The 12496-nt window shown below is 52.0% G+C and overlaps 1 protein-coding gene across 1 annotated transcript; it reads right to left on the reverse strand.

The window, feature by feature from the left end:
- Positions 1 to 7458: 7458 nt before the first annotated feature.
- Positions 7459 to 11716, reverse strand: APOD (apolipoprotein D). The gene is made up of 4 exons (XM_056852089.1): positions 11594 to 11716; positions 10813 to 10934; positions 9513 to 9601; positions 7459 to 7694 (listed from the first exon to the last, which is right to left on the reverse strand). Exons 1-4 carry the CDS (start codon positions 11714 to 11716, stop codon positions 7459 to 7461), a joined length of 570 nt encoding a protein of 189 aa, XP_056708067.1.
- Between the last annotated feature and the right edge of the window lie 780 nt (positions 11717 to 12496).

A 12496-nucleotide genomic window follows, 5' to 3' on the forward strand; every position in this document is an offset into this window, starting at 1 on the left:
CAGAAGCCCCGGAGGAGGCCAGGACAGCCGGGCGGAAGCGTTCTTGCCTGCTGGTGATCTTGCCTTCTGGTGCCCGGGCTGCCTTGGACGCTTCGGCTGAAGCCCCTCTCCGGCGGGGTGAGCGGCTCTCCCTTCTTCTCCGTAGGCGGAAGGAGGAGCAGCGACCCGTCCCCCTCCCCTCCTCGCTCCAGTCTTGCACAGCGACCCTGCGAGGAGGAGCAGGGAACCGAAGCCCCGTGGATTGCCCCTACCGTTGACAACCTCCAGGTGGTAAAATAGCAAAATGGGGTTCAGGAACGTAGACCACTATACAAAATTAGTGCCACATACAATATTAGTGCAATTACGTTAAATAAACATAGACATAAATAGACCAGCTAAACAACACCATAATATAAACATCATTGCACTAATATTGCACATTGCACTAATTTTGTGTAGTGGTCTATGTTGCTGAAGCATATTTTCCTGTTTTGCAACCTCCAGGTGGTGACTGGAGATCTGCTGCTGTTACAACTGATCTCCAGGCGTCAGAGATCAGTTCCCCTGGAGAAAACGGCCGCTTTGGCCATTGGACTCTGTGGCATTGAAGCCCCACCCCAAACCCTGCCCTCCTCAGGCTCCACCTGCAAAATCTCCAGGTGTTTCCCAACCTGGAGCTGGCAACCTTAATTGCCCCCAAGCCCGAGAGGCTGCGTCCAGGAAGACACACAGCCATGACCCCTCTCTTCCATCCCTCCCTAGGTGCTGTCAAGGATGCTTCTAGGGTTGCCAGGTCCCTCTTCGCCATCGGCGGAAGGTTTTTCAGGCAGAGTCTAAGGAGGCCGGGGTTTGGGGAGGGACTTCAATGCCATAGAGACCAATTGCCAAAGTGGCCATTTTCTCCAGGGGAACTGATCTTTGTCGGCTGGAGGTCAGTTGTAATAGCAGGAGATCTCCAGCTAGTACCTGGAGGTTGGCAACCCTAGATGCTTCACACGGAGCGTGCTTACCTATCACTCCACACGCACATGCACCAAGGGGTTGGGTTAGGAGGGGGGGGTTCACTTGGAACAACGGTTGCCAAACAGGCTGGATTCACTCACCCGAGCAAGACCCTCTGTCAAGTGCTACCCTGCCAATGGGCAAGATCAACAACTGCCCGTACAGGTGCCTTCTCCGTCGTGGCCCCCCACCTTATGGAACAGCCATCCCAAGGAGGTCAGGAAGGCTCCCACCCTCTTGGCTTTCTGTAAATGATACAGGATTGAACTACTCATGAGGGCTTTTCTGCGCAGGGAATAGAGGTGCATGGTACTAAATCAGTGGTTCCCAACCTTTTTTTTTGTCCAGGGACCACTAGGACTTTTTTGTTCGGTGCAGGGACCCCAAGGTTCAAAATAAAAATTCCGAGAATTTGAAAATAAACTTTAATCATAACTGTTAGTTAAACATTAAACTTAGAATAATATTTGAATATATTTTAATAGAGAACTTTTAATTGACAATATTAATTTATTATGGGTTTATAACTTTGTTTCGCGGACCTTAATTTAGTTCTCGCGGACCCCTGGGGGTCCATGGACCCCTGGTTGGGAACCAGTGTACTAAATGGTTCACAAAGTGACTTGGATGATTGATTAGGGACTGGGGTCTATACCAGTGGTTCTCAACCTGGGGCCATATGGCCCCCCGGGGGGCCCCAGGATATTCCACGGGGGGGCACATGTGAAAATTGCGTAAATGGGGGGCCATGGCACGAGACTAGGGGGCCACAGAGGGAAGTGAGAAGTGAAGAAAACAGAGAAGTGACAGAGAAAAGAAAACAGAGAAGTGAAGAAAATACAAAACAGTGGTAGAGGCTTTGTTCTTCCTTATATGTGAACATTGTTGTTTACTAGCGTGTTGTATTCCCTTTTTGTGGGGTATTTGTTTTTGTAAATTTCAGTTTCCCAATAAGAACTGCATGTGTGCATTTTGTGTGGCTGCTTATGCTTCTTTGTTCCTTGGCTATTTACAAACAAAACATTTAAATAGCCACCTTTCTACCAGTAGGACAGGGGGGTTGCAGGAAGGAAACAAGGTCGGAAGGGGGCCACGGTCGGAAAAAGGTTGAGAACCACTGGTCTATACTGCTGCGTATAGCCTACTGTAGGTAGGTTCCTATTATATATCTTCTGCACCTCGTAATGTATCATGTGAATACTTCTGCTTGGCTTCTGTTCCCGTTTTTTAAACTTATGGTGGGTTCTGCAAACCTAATCCTATTGCATTGTTCATTGAATGTCCCATCCCGTTGCTCTGTGGGATTCGCCTTGAGTCCCTGTGAGGAAGGCAGACTATAACTAATGCAAATAAATAAATAATGGCCTGCCCCTTTACTAGCTTCGTAATGGGCGGCAGAAGCTTTTCATGGCTGAAAGGAAAAAACCTCACCTGATAAATAACAGGTGCGTGCGATTTTGCCATCAAACTGACTTATGGCGATCCTGATGGGTTTTCAAGGCAAGAGGTGTTTAGAGGTGGTTTGCCATCGCCTGCCTCCATGTGGGCAGAGAGAGAGTTTGGAGACAACTGTGACTGGCCCAAGGTCACCCCAGCAGGCTTCATGTGGAAGAGCGGGGAATTGAACCCGGTTCTCCAGATTTCAGTCTGCCACCCTTAACCACTGCACCCCTGCTGGCTGTCATTATGTCTCTATGAAAAGAACAGGCTGGGTTTTTCTCTCTAGGCCAGGGGTAGGCAAAATGTGGCTCCAAAGCCGCATGCGGCTCTTTGGCCCCTTGAGTGCAGCTCTGGGCTGCAGGATCGCGGCCGCCCACCCAAGAGAAGCCACCTTCCCCGGGCGCGGGGGGGGGGGGCTGGCTTCCTTCGGCGGAGGATCGGGGCTGCATGTCGCAGTGGAGGAGAGCCTGGCGTCCCTTCCCTGCCCCGGCTGGGCTCTGTGTGCACGCAGAAGTCCCTCAAAAGTTCTCCGCCTTTCCGCCAGCCCAGAGCCGCCACAGTGCCTGGGGGGCCCCCCGATCTTTGCAACATACTGGCCCGAGCACCGGGAAGAAGGAGGGAGGCCCCGATCCAGCACACACACACCCTCCCCCGCCTTCCTCACCTGCAAGCTCCAGCGCGTCGCCCTAGTGGCCCCTGATTAAAGACTGCCAGTGAGGGGGAGCTCACCACCTCCCTAGGTAGCCGATTCCACTGTCGAACTACTGTAAAAAAAAATCCCTAATATCCAGCCGGTACCTTTCCACCTGCAATTTAAACCTATTATTGCAAGTCCTATCCTCTGCTGTCAACAGGAACAGCTCCCTGCCCTTCAAATACTTCAAGAGAGGAATCCTGTCCCCCCTCAACCTCCACTTCTCCAGACTAAACATTCCCAACTCCCTCAGCCTTTCCTTGTAGGGCTGGGTCTCCAGGACCCTGATCATCCTCGTCGCTCTCCTCTGCACCCTCTCAAGTCTGTCCACATCCGTGCATAGTGGGAAGATAGTTCCCATACTACTGGCAGCTGGAGGGGCAGGAGGTGGTGGTTCCATCAACAACGATCAAGGTTCCCAGATGTGCTGTCAGAACAGCTTTAACCAGCCAGGCATCCATGATCTTTACAAGGGTCTCCCCGCAGGCGAGGCAGCAGGAGAGCAGCTGGCTTCCCGGCAGAGCATGCTTCCTGGCATAGCGTGCTTCAGGTAGGGCTCCACCCGTGCCTACGCTTGCAGCAGCTCTTGTTGTTTATTCCAAGAGGGACAAGTGCATCACCTGGTTGAAACAGCAGAGAGATTTGCGGGGAGTGGGGTTGATAACAGCTGGGTGAAGGATGCATTGCACCCAGCATCTGTCTGCTCCTGGACAAAATTGCCAGGCGGTGCAATTGCCTGTGCTCTGAATTGCTCCTAGCTGGGGCATCTTGCTGACTCCCCCCCCCCATGACAGTGTGGTGTAGTGGTTAAGAGCGGTGGTTTGGAGTGATGGACTCTGATCTGATTCCCCACTCCTCCACGTGAGCGGAGGAGGCTAATCTGGTGAACTGGATTTATTTCTCCACTCCTCCACATGAAGCCAGCTGGGTGACCTTGGGCAAGTTACAGTTCTATTAAGAGCTCTCTCAGCCCCACCTACCTCACAGGGTGTCTGTTGTGGGGAGGGGAAGGTAATTGTAAGTTGGCTTGAGTCTCCCTTAAGTGGTAGAGAAAGTCAGCATATAAAAACCAAGGGCAAAAACGCATGGGAGATTTTGCCTTGGTTTTCTGCTCTCTAGATGCACATTTCCCCCATCTGAATTCTCAAAACTCTGAGTGGGGGCTTATTTTTGAGAATTTGGCTAGGTAAAATGTGCATTTCGAGAGTGGCAAATCCAAGGCAAAAGCTGCCGCGCTTTTTCGCCCCAACTCTTCTTCTTCTTCTTAAGAGCAGCAGACTCTAATCTGGAGAGCTAGGCTTGTTTCCCCACTCCTCCACATGAAGCCTGCTGGTGATCTTGGGATAGTCACAGTCCTAGGGGATGAGTCCTGTGTTCATCCCTTTGAGCCTGCTCCCCCAACGCAGGAATCACATGCTGACTGAGGGCATGCAGGCTAAGGGAGAAGGTGCCACCAGGGTAGGGAAGGGCACTCAGGTCATCAGAGGTCTCTCAGTTCTTGGCTCAAGATGCGGCCTTGTGTAACAACCATATGCTTTTTTTGTAAGCCATGTGCAGGAGACGTCCTGCACATGTGAGGACGTGTGGAGACCAACCCCTGCAAGGAAAGGCTTGAGGGACTTGGGAATGGTCAGTTGAGGGCCAGCATGGTGTGGTGGCTAAGAGTGGCGGGCTCTAATCTGGTGGACCGGTTTGGTTTCCCCCATCCTCCACATGAAGCCTGCTGGGTGATCTTGGGCTAGTCACTGCTCTCTTAGAGCTCTCTCAGCCCTACCAACCTCACAAGGTGCCTGTTGTGGGGGGGTGGGAGGGAAGGTGGTTGTAAGCCGCTTTAAGACTCTTTAAAGGTTGAGAAAAGTGGCGTATAAAAACCAACTCTTCTTCTTTGTGGGGCTCCCAGATGGCCTTGCCCTATAAGATTCTGTACATCGCATGGGTTTGCTTTGGTTAGGCTGACTAGGTTCCCACCTCTGGGACTCAGGAAGTTCAGAAGAAGAAAAGTTGGTTTTTATATGCCGACTTTCTCTACCACTTAAGGCAGAATCAAACCGGCTTACAATCCCCTTCCCTTCCCCACAACAGACACCCTGTGAGATAGGTGGGGCCGAGAGAGCTCTAAGAGAGGTGTGACTAGTTCAAGGTCACCCAGCTGGCTTCGTGTGAAGGAGTGGGGAAACCAACCCAGTTCACCAGATTAGCCTCCGTCGCTCATGTGGAGGAGTGGGGAATCGAACCCGATTCTCCAATTTAGAGTCCACCGCTCCAAACTCCTGCTCTTAACCACTGCACCGCACTGGCCAGGGGTTGTTGTTCCTCTTTGGGATGGGATGGCAGCTTAGCATCCCAAACGGCGCTGTCCTTCTCATCTGCTCTGGAGGCATCAATTACAGCGGCTCTCCGGTGTAAACGCAGCTTTGGTGCCTGAAAAGCATAGAGCTCGTCAGCTCTTGGTGAGAAGACCAACAACGAGGGACCAAAGAGTCCGTTGGCAGCAGTGTTTTTGTTGGTGGGCTGCAGATAGTAGCTCTTCCTAGCTGGGGGCTGAACTGGAACAAAGACTGCTGAGTAGGGGTCAGGAAAGCCCCACCTGAGATTGAAGAGGCCGCCAGCAAACAGGAGGAAATGTCAGGGGAAGGAGGCGAGGGACTTCAGCGGGCTGCCGCCTTAGATCACTTTTATTGTACGTGGTTTGTAATGGCTGTGAAATGGTCTGCTTTTATTGTCAAGAAGTCTTAATTAGAACATCTATACCCCGCCTTTGCTTGTGGTTCAAAGTGGCAGTTTTCAGCTGCTGTAAATTGCCTTATTATATGTAATTGGGAGGAGGGATGAGTATGTAAGCCAGATATTTTTGGCTGGGCCAGGCTGAGCCAACTTCCCAGGGTTTCCACCCCACCAGTTTTTGCCAGGAATTGACTTAGGGTTGGGGGAAAGATGTACCACAGGGGCCTGAGTTTCTTCTATATGCACATCAAGGTTGGAGACCAAGTCCTATGAGGAAAGGTTGAAGGAGGGGGGAAAGAACTTGTCTCCTTGGCAAAGCAGCAGCTGAGCTATGAAGGCTGGGGTGGGGGGTTGTTGAGCAGCCCCTTCCATGGGTAACCACCTTTCTAGCCTCTGTATCTGCAGGGTACCCTTTCCCTGCCATCTCCTCCAGCTGAGCTGCGGAAGGGAAATGCTCACCAGGGATCCTCCACTCACAAAGGAGAATGGTGAGCCAAAGGGTCGCCCAGTGAGCTTCAAAGCAGTGTAGGAACTTGAACTTAGATCATCCAGGGCAGAGTTCAGCATTCTAACCACACAACAATACACTTCCCCACCCCCATAATATGTAAGGTTGCCAGCCTCCAGGTACTAGCTGGAGATCTCCTGCTATTACAACTGATCTCCAGCCGATAGAGATCAGTTCCCCTGGAGAAAATGGCCGCTTTGGCAATTGGACTCTATGGCATTGAAGTCCCTCCCCAAACCCTGCCCTCCTCAGGCTCTGCCCCTAAAGCCTCCCGCCGGTTGTGAAGAGGGACCTGGCAACCCTGGTTCACCTGGAGAAAATGGCCGCTTTGGCCATTGGACTCTATGGCATTGACGTCCCTCCCCTCCCCAAACCCCACCCTCCTCAGGCTCCGCCCCAAAAACCTCCCACCAGTGGCGAAGAGGGACCTGGCAACCCTAGGTCAGGGACATATCTGTGCCTCTGCTCTGGATGCCTTCGCATGCCCGGGTGGCACAACTCCGCAGGGATGTTCTCCAGAAATCCAACTCAGCAAGAATACATTAAACAAAGTTAGAAACTATGTGCAAACAGCTTGGTTTATTCTGAGCAGATAGACTGAAGTTTTCTGGCAGGGGGATTTGGAATGCCGCTTTATGAAGGTACACCCCAATGCCTGGCTCCCTCTTGGGGCCTTCACCCTGACCTGCCAGGGCCAAACCATATGAAATCCTGAGATGCCCATGTCTGGAGAGCCCAGCAGTTTAAAGAAAAACAATTAGGAGATATGCTAGGGCAATAATTAGGTTTTTTAAAATGTTGGGAGCTCCAGCCAGAACACCCACGGTTTCATCTGGTTTGTCCCCAAGCATTGAGGAATCCGTAGGAGCAGCTGAACGTCAAGGCGTGGAAGTTTTCCTGCGCTCGCCTTGAATTAGTGACTTGGAAACAAGCATGGGAAAGAGGCAAGCGTCTACGAAGCCCCCGCAAGCACCAGAGGCAGCAACCGGCCACCCTCCCATCTCCGCATCCCAACAGCTGCCGGGGGACCAACCACGTCCTTCAGCCACTGCTCTGCTGCTTGGAATCAAAAAGCTGGAAAGCCGGGGTGGCGATGAGCCCGGGCACGCTACATGTTGGCAGGGCAGTTCAGTTGCTCGATGGGCCTCATCCGCTCCGTGCCGATCTCGTAGGACAGGAGGATGTCTTTTAGGTGCTCCACCGTCTCCGGGTGCAACTGGGGGGTCCTTGACAGGATCCAGGCGTCGTCCATGTGGAAGAACCAGAGGAAAGTCACGCAGGAGTACACCAGAGCGTAGTTGCTGTAGTCGGTGGAGATGACCAGGTGGGGCTCTGCAGGCAGGACTGGAGGGGGGGGGGGAGAAACCAGGAAGGCCAATCAGATCACCTGAAATACCCCCTCTAGGACGGTATGAACATAAGAACATTAGAAAGGCCCTGCTGGATCAGACCAAAGTCCATCAAGTCCAGCAGTCTGTTCACACAGTGGCCAACCAGGTGCCTCCAGGAAGCCCACAAGCAAGACGACTGCAGCAGCACCATCCTGCCTGTGTTCCACAGCACCCAAGATAATAGGCATACTCCTTTGATCCTGGAGAGAATAGGTATGCATAGAGTCTAATTGCCAAAGTGGCCATTTTCTATGCTAAGAGATACAGGGCGCCATCTTGTTATATTTAGGGTTGCCAGGTCCCTCTTCGCCACCGGTGGGAGGTTTTTGGGGCGGAGCCTGAGGAGGGTGGGGTTTGGGGAGGGACCTCAATGCCATAGAGTCCAATTGCCAAAGCAGCCGTTTTCTCCAGGTGAACTGATCTCTATTGGCTGGAGGTCATTTGTAACAGCGGGAGATCTCGAGCTACTACCTGGAGGTTGGCAACCCTAGTTATATTAGAGATTCGGGTTTTAAATTTTGAATGTTGTTTTATATTGTACATTTTAGCTGTTGGAAAGCCGCCCTGAGCTCTGCTTGGCGAGGAAAAGTGTGGGGTAAAAGATGAATGAAATAAAATAAATAGGAGATTCCACCCAAGAAGCCTCTCCCACTTCTTCTTCTTTTTTAAACCAGCTGTCCCAAACGGCTGTTGAGTTGTATGGGGTCTTTGCTCTTTAACTTCGTAAAGAAAAGGGCAGAATGGGTTTCATGCTCCTTTGCATAGCTAAGCAAGGCTTTTCTGCCAGGTGGTGGCAGGAGATCTCCTGCTGTTACAACTGATCTCCAGCCGATAGAGATCAGTTCACCTGGAGAAAATGGCCGCTTTGGCAATTGGACTCTATGGCATTGAAGTCCCTCCCCTCCTCAAACCCCGCCGTCCTCAGGCTCCATCCCAAAACCTTCTGCCAATGGCGAAGAGGGACCTGGCAACCCTATTTGCAGTCCCTGGTGGACTGCTCCGAGGCTTCCTTTGCATTATTCATGATTTTACCGACCTTCTGATGTGACTTCGCTCTGGCCTCGCTCTTCCCCTGCAGTTCTAGGATCCTGTTTTAGGTCGAATTTAAATACTGCTTCGAGGCAAGAGCGACGCAAATCCCCCGTTTCCATGCAGAGCTCTTAACTTTGGGTTTCTCTCCCCAGGCCCATTTTGGCTTCTCCCTCCCACGTGTCTGTCTCTCCCATCCAGCCCCTTCCCTCAAAGCAGAGCACAAAAGAGGGAGTTAAACCTTCATGGAATGTGCAGGAAGACCCTGAAGAGAGGCTGCAAAGGTTGGAAGGCAGCTCCCGGCCGGAAAGGAGCTGTTGAAGAAAGGTGGGGAGGAATACCTAGCAAAAGCACACGCAGCCCCTTGAAGAGCTGACCCGCCCCTCCGAGTAAAGTGCAACAAGGCTCCGTTTTCAGGGGGGAGGGACTCAGAAGCTCTGTGATTCACTAGGGATGCCTAATGAATCACAAGGTACTCCTGGAATTGGGGGGGGGGAGCCCTCATGCATATAGTGTTTGAGAATTCGGAGCAGAAAACTGTGCAGCAAACCAAACGCAAATTTCCCCTGCATAAATGACCTATAATTAAGGTCATAAATCCTAATCTAACCTAAGCAGTCCCTCTAATATAATTTGCTGCATTAGCCTGTATTGCAAAGGGAGTCGTCACCTATATGGTGATGTTGCTTAAGGGCCCCCGCCAAGTCCAGGGGCAGCCGGTTTTTAATCTTAAACCACTTACACCAGTTAAACTTGACATGCAGCTTGGCTGGTTCGTTGGGATCCATTTGCCAGGCTTCTCCCTCCGACTCTTTGACGGTGCCATCCGAGCTGAAAGAGGGGCAAGAGGTACGGAGCGTTACCAGCCACTGGGGGAGAGCGGGCAGCACCCTCTGGGGTGGGGGAGAGGGAACGGGCCCTGGAGGTGGGACGTGCTGCTTCGTGCGCACCCCTTCAGCCGCCTTGAAGCCCTCCGTGTGACTTCGAGCAGGCCTCGGTCCCAGCCTCTCGGAAAATGAGAAAAAAATGCTTTGTCAAATGCATTGTGCGTTGAAATGGACCACAGTCCGAGAATCATAGAGTTCAGTCCGAGAATCTTAGAGTTGGAAGGGGCCATACAGGCCATCTAGTCCAACCCTAGGCCTTCTCCAAATAGCTGCATGCTGGTTGTCCCTGGCGACCCTGCCAATATACACCCAAGTCCTGGAGAATCACGCAGGTGTGGACTTAACAGGGTCAAGATGTGGAAACGTGCTGGAGCAGAGCATTTCAAAAGCAGGCCGATGAGTGAAATCACAAGGCAAAGTCAAAACTCTGCTCGGCTCTTTGCATACAAACTGGGTGTGCGAATCGGCCCCTAATGAATCGGAGAGCCAGCATGGGTGTAGTGGTTAAGAGCGGTGGTTTGCAGCGGTGGACTCTGATCTGGAGAACCGGGTTGGATTCCCCACTCCTCCGCATTAGCGGCGGAGGCTAATCTGGTGAACTGGATTTGTTTCCCCACTCCTCCATATGAAGCCTGCTGGGTGACCCTGGGCTAGTCACACTCTCTCAGCCCCACCTACCTCACGGAGGGGAAGATGATTGTAAGCCTGTTTGATTCTCCCTTAAGTGGTAGAGAAAGTCGGCATATAAAAACCAACTCTTCTTCTTTCCCAGCTCTGCTGAGGACTCCCTGAATTCTTTCACTCGTCCTGAGAAATGGGCCCAATGGACACCCCCCCCCACACACACACATCATTTCCATGGGTCTGTCAGTGAAGTGATCCTGCCAGGGTCCGTTACAGTTATGATACCCAGGCCAACGTGGGGAATAGCGAGTTATTCTGGAACAGAGTTATTCTGAGTGGTCAAGGTGTGAAAGACAGGAGGAGGCCTGCAGTCGTCCCCTAGATGGAGGGATGTCCCCTCAGCATCCGTCCGAGCTGCGCCCAACCGGGCCAATGTTTGAGCCACACATTGGAAACGCGCATGCGCACGCGCTCCCGCACATATCCCAGTTCTCAGTCCTCAAACTACACCCCCACCCTGGAGACACTTACAGAAGTTCTTTCTTCACCACTTTAAACTTCCCGTTCCCCTTCCAGGAATAATTTGTCTGGACACAGTCGCTTTTCTCCAGATTTGACAGCAGCTTTTCGATCATGTACCATTTCCCCAGATACTAGACAGAAAGGAAGGCGTTACTGTTTTGAACATTGTGGGGCGGCCGGGAAAATGGCTGTGGCCCCACTCCTCCGAAGCAAGGCAGTTCAAGTGAGGGTCTTTAAGCCCCTGACCAGTCCTTACTGCCCCACATGGGACGGTGCATTTCTGCCTCACCCTTGTGTCTGTTGACGGGGGGGGCTGGCATAGGGTTGCCAATCTCCAGGTGGTGGCTGGAGATCTCCTGCTATTACAGCTGATCTCCAGGCAACAGAGATCAGTTCACCTGGAGAAAATGGCCACTTTGGAAGGTGGACTCTATGGCATTGTATCCCATCAAAGTCCCTCCCCTCCCCAAACCCCACCCTCCTCAGGCTCCACCCCCAAAATAGGGGGGAAGGGGGAAGAACCCAACCTTAAAAAATCAAAAGCTGGGTACCCAAGGCTGGGTGGAAAAGATAACAATACAGAAATATATTTTATTTTATATAGCGCCTTAAAATATATTTCTCTATTATTATTTTACCTTCTCCACCCAACCTTGGGTACCCCAGCTTCCACCCCCAAAATATCAAGGTATTTCCCAGCCCAAACCTGGCAACCCTACTCTGGCCCTTTTCAAGCTGACTTTGCACTTCTTGCAACGATACCCCCAAACTCAAGAGGTGTCCCTCCTACCTTGGAGACGTCAAACTCCTCCTGAACAGGTGGGTCTGGGCACTTCCCCATGTGGAAGGTTTGCCCCCAGGTCACGTGGAGACATCCCAGGAGGAAGGGCACGAACGCCAAGCGTCCCAGCATGGTGGCGAGGAGGAGCCGAAAGACGGTCCTGGAAGGAAAGAAAGTTCGCTGGACTCAAGAGGCTTATGTGGCTGGCTGGCTGGCTGGCTGGCTGGCCAGGGTGCGGCAGGGGCAGCCCCAGCCCAGACAAACAGGCAGATGTCTAGCAAGGATCACAAGGCAGCCTTGCTGAGCAGCCTTCCACAACGAAGGGGAGCTTCACCCCAAAGACACTGTCTTGAATCTGACCTGGAGAACAGGGTTTGATTCCCCATTCCTCCACATGAGCGGCGGAGGCTAGTCTGGTGAGCTGGATTAGTTTCCCCGCTCCTACACACGAAGCCAGCTGGGTGACCTTGGGCAAGTCACAGTTCTGATAGAGCTCTTTCAGCCCCACCTACATCACAGGGTGTCTGTTGTGGGGAGGGGAAGGGAAGGTGATTGTTAGCTGGTTTGATTCTCCCTTAAGTGGTAGAGAAAGTCAGCATATAAAAACCAACTCTTCTTCTTCTGAGTCCCCGCATGCAGGAAAGTGGGGCCGAGAAGCAAAAAGAGAGGGGATCTTCCAGGAGGAGCAGGAGGAGAGGGAGAATCAGTGTTATTAGTTGTGTGTTTTGGCAAAATGCCTTCCTTGGGGGGAAATCTGTAGACATCCATGCATGCATGAGGAAAACAACACCTCTGTTCAGTGAAAGCTCTCAGTTATATCCAGTAATAAATAGTGAAGCACCAAGTGGATAAAATGGGGAGCTGAAATATCCCCGGGGGGGCTGAATGTTCCCTCATGGAGAAAACAGCAAC

This window comes from Euleptes europaea, chromosome 6, assembly GCF_029931775.1.
Source record: "Euleptes europaea isolate rEulEur1 chromosome 6, rEulEur1.hap1, whole genome shotgun sequence".
In the NCBI taxonomy this organism is placed as follows: Eukaryota; Metazoa; Chordata; class Lepidosauria; order Squamata; family Sphaerodactylidae; genus Euleptes; species Euleptes europaea.

Excerpts from the sequence above, each read along its gene's own strand:
- APOD (XM_056852089.1), bottom strand. The coding sequence starts at position 11,716 with ATGCTGGGACGCTTGGCGTTCGTGCCCTTCCTCCTGGGATGTCTCCAC. Across the intron at positions 9,602-10,812 it reads GTGGTGAAGAAAGAACTTCT|CTCGGATGGCACCGTCAAAG; the intron begins GTAAGTGTCTCC and ends CCCCTCTTTCAG. Across the intron at positions 7,695-9,512 it reads GCATGTCAAGTTTAACTGGT|TCCTGCCTGCAGAGCCCCAC; the intron begins GTAAGTGGTTTA and ends CCCCCCCTCCAG.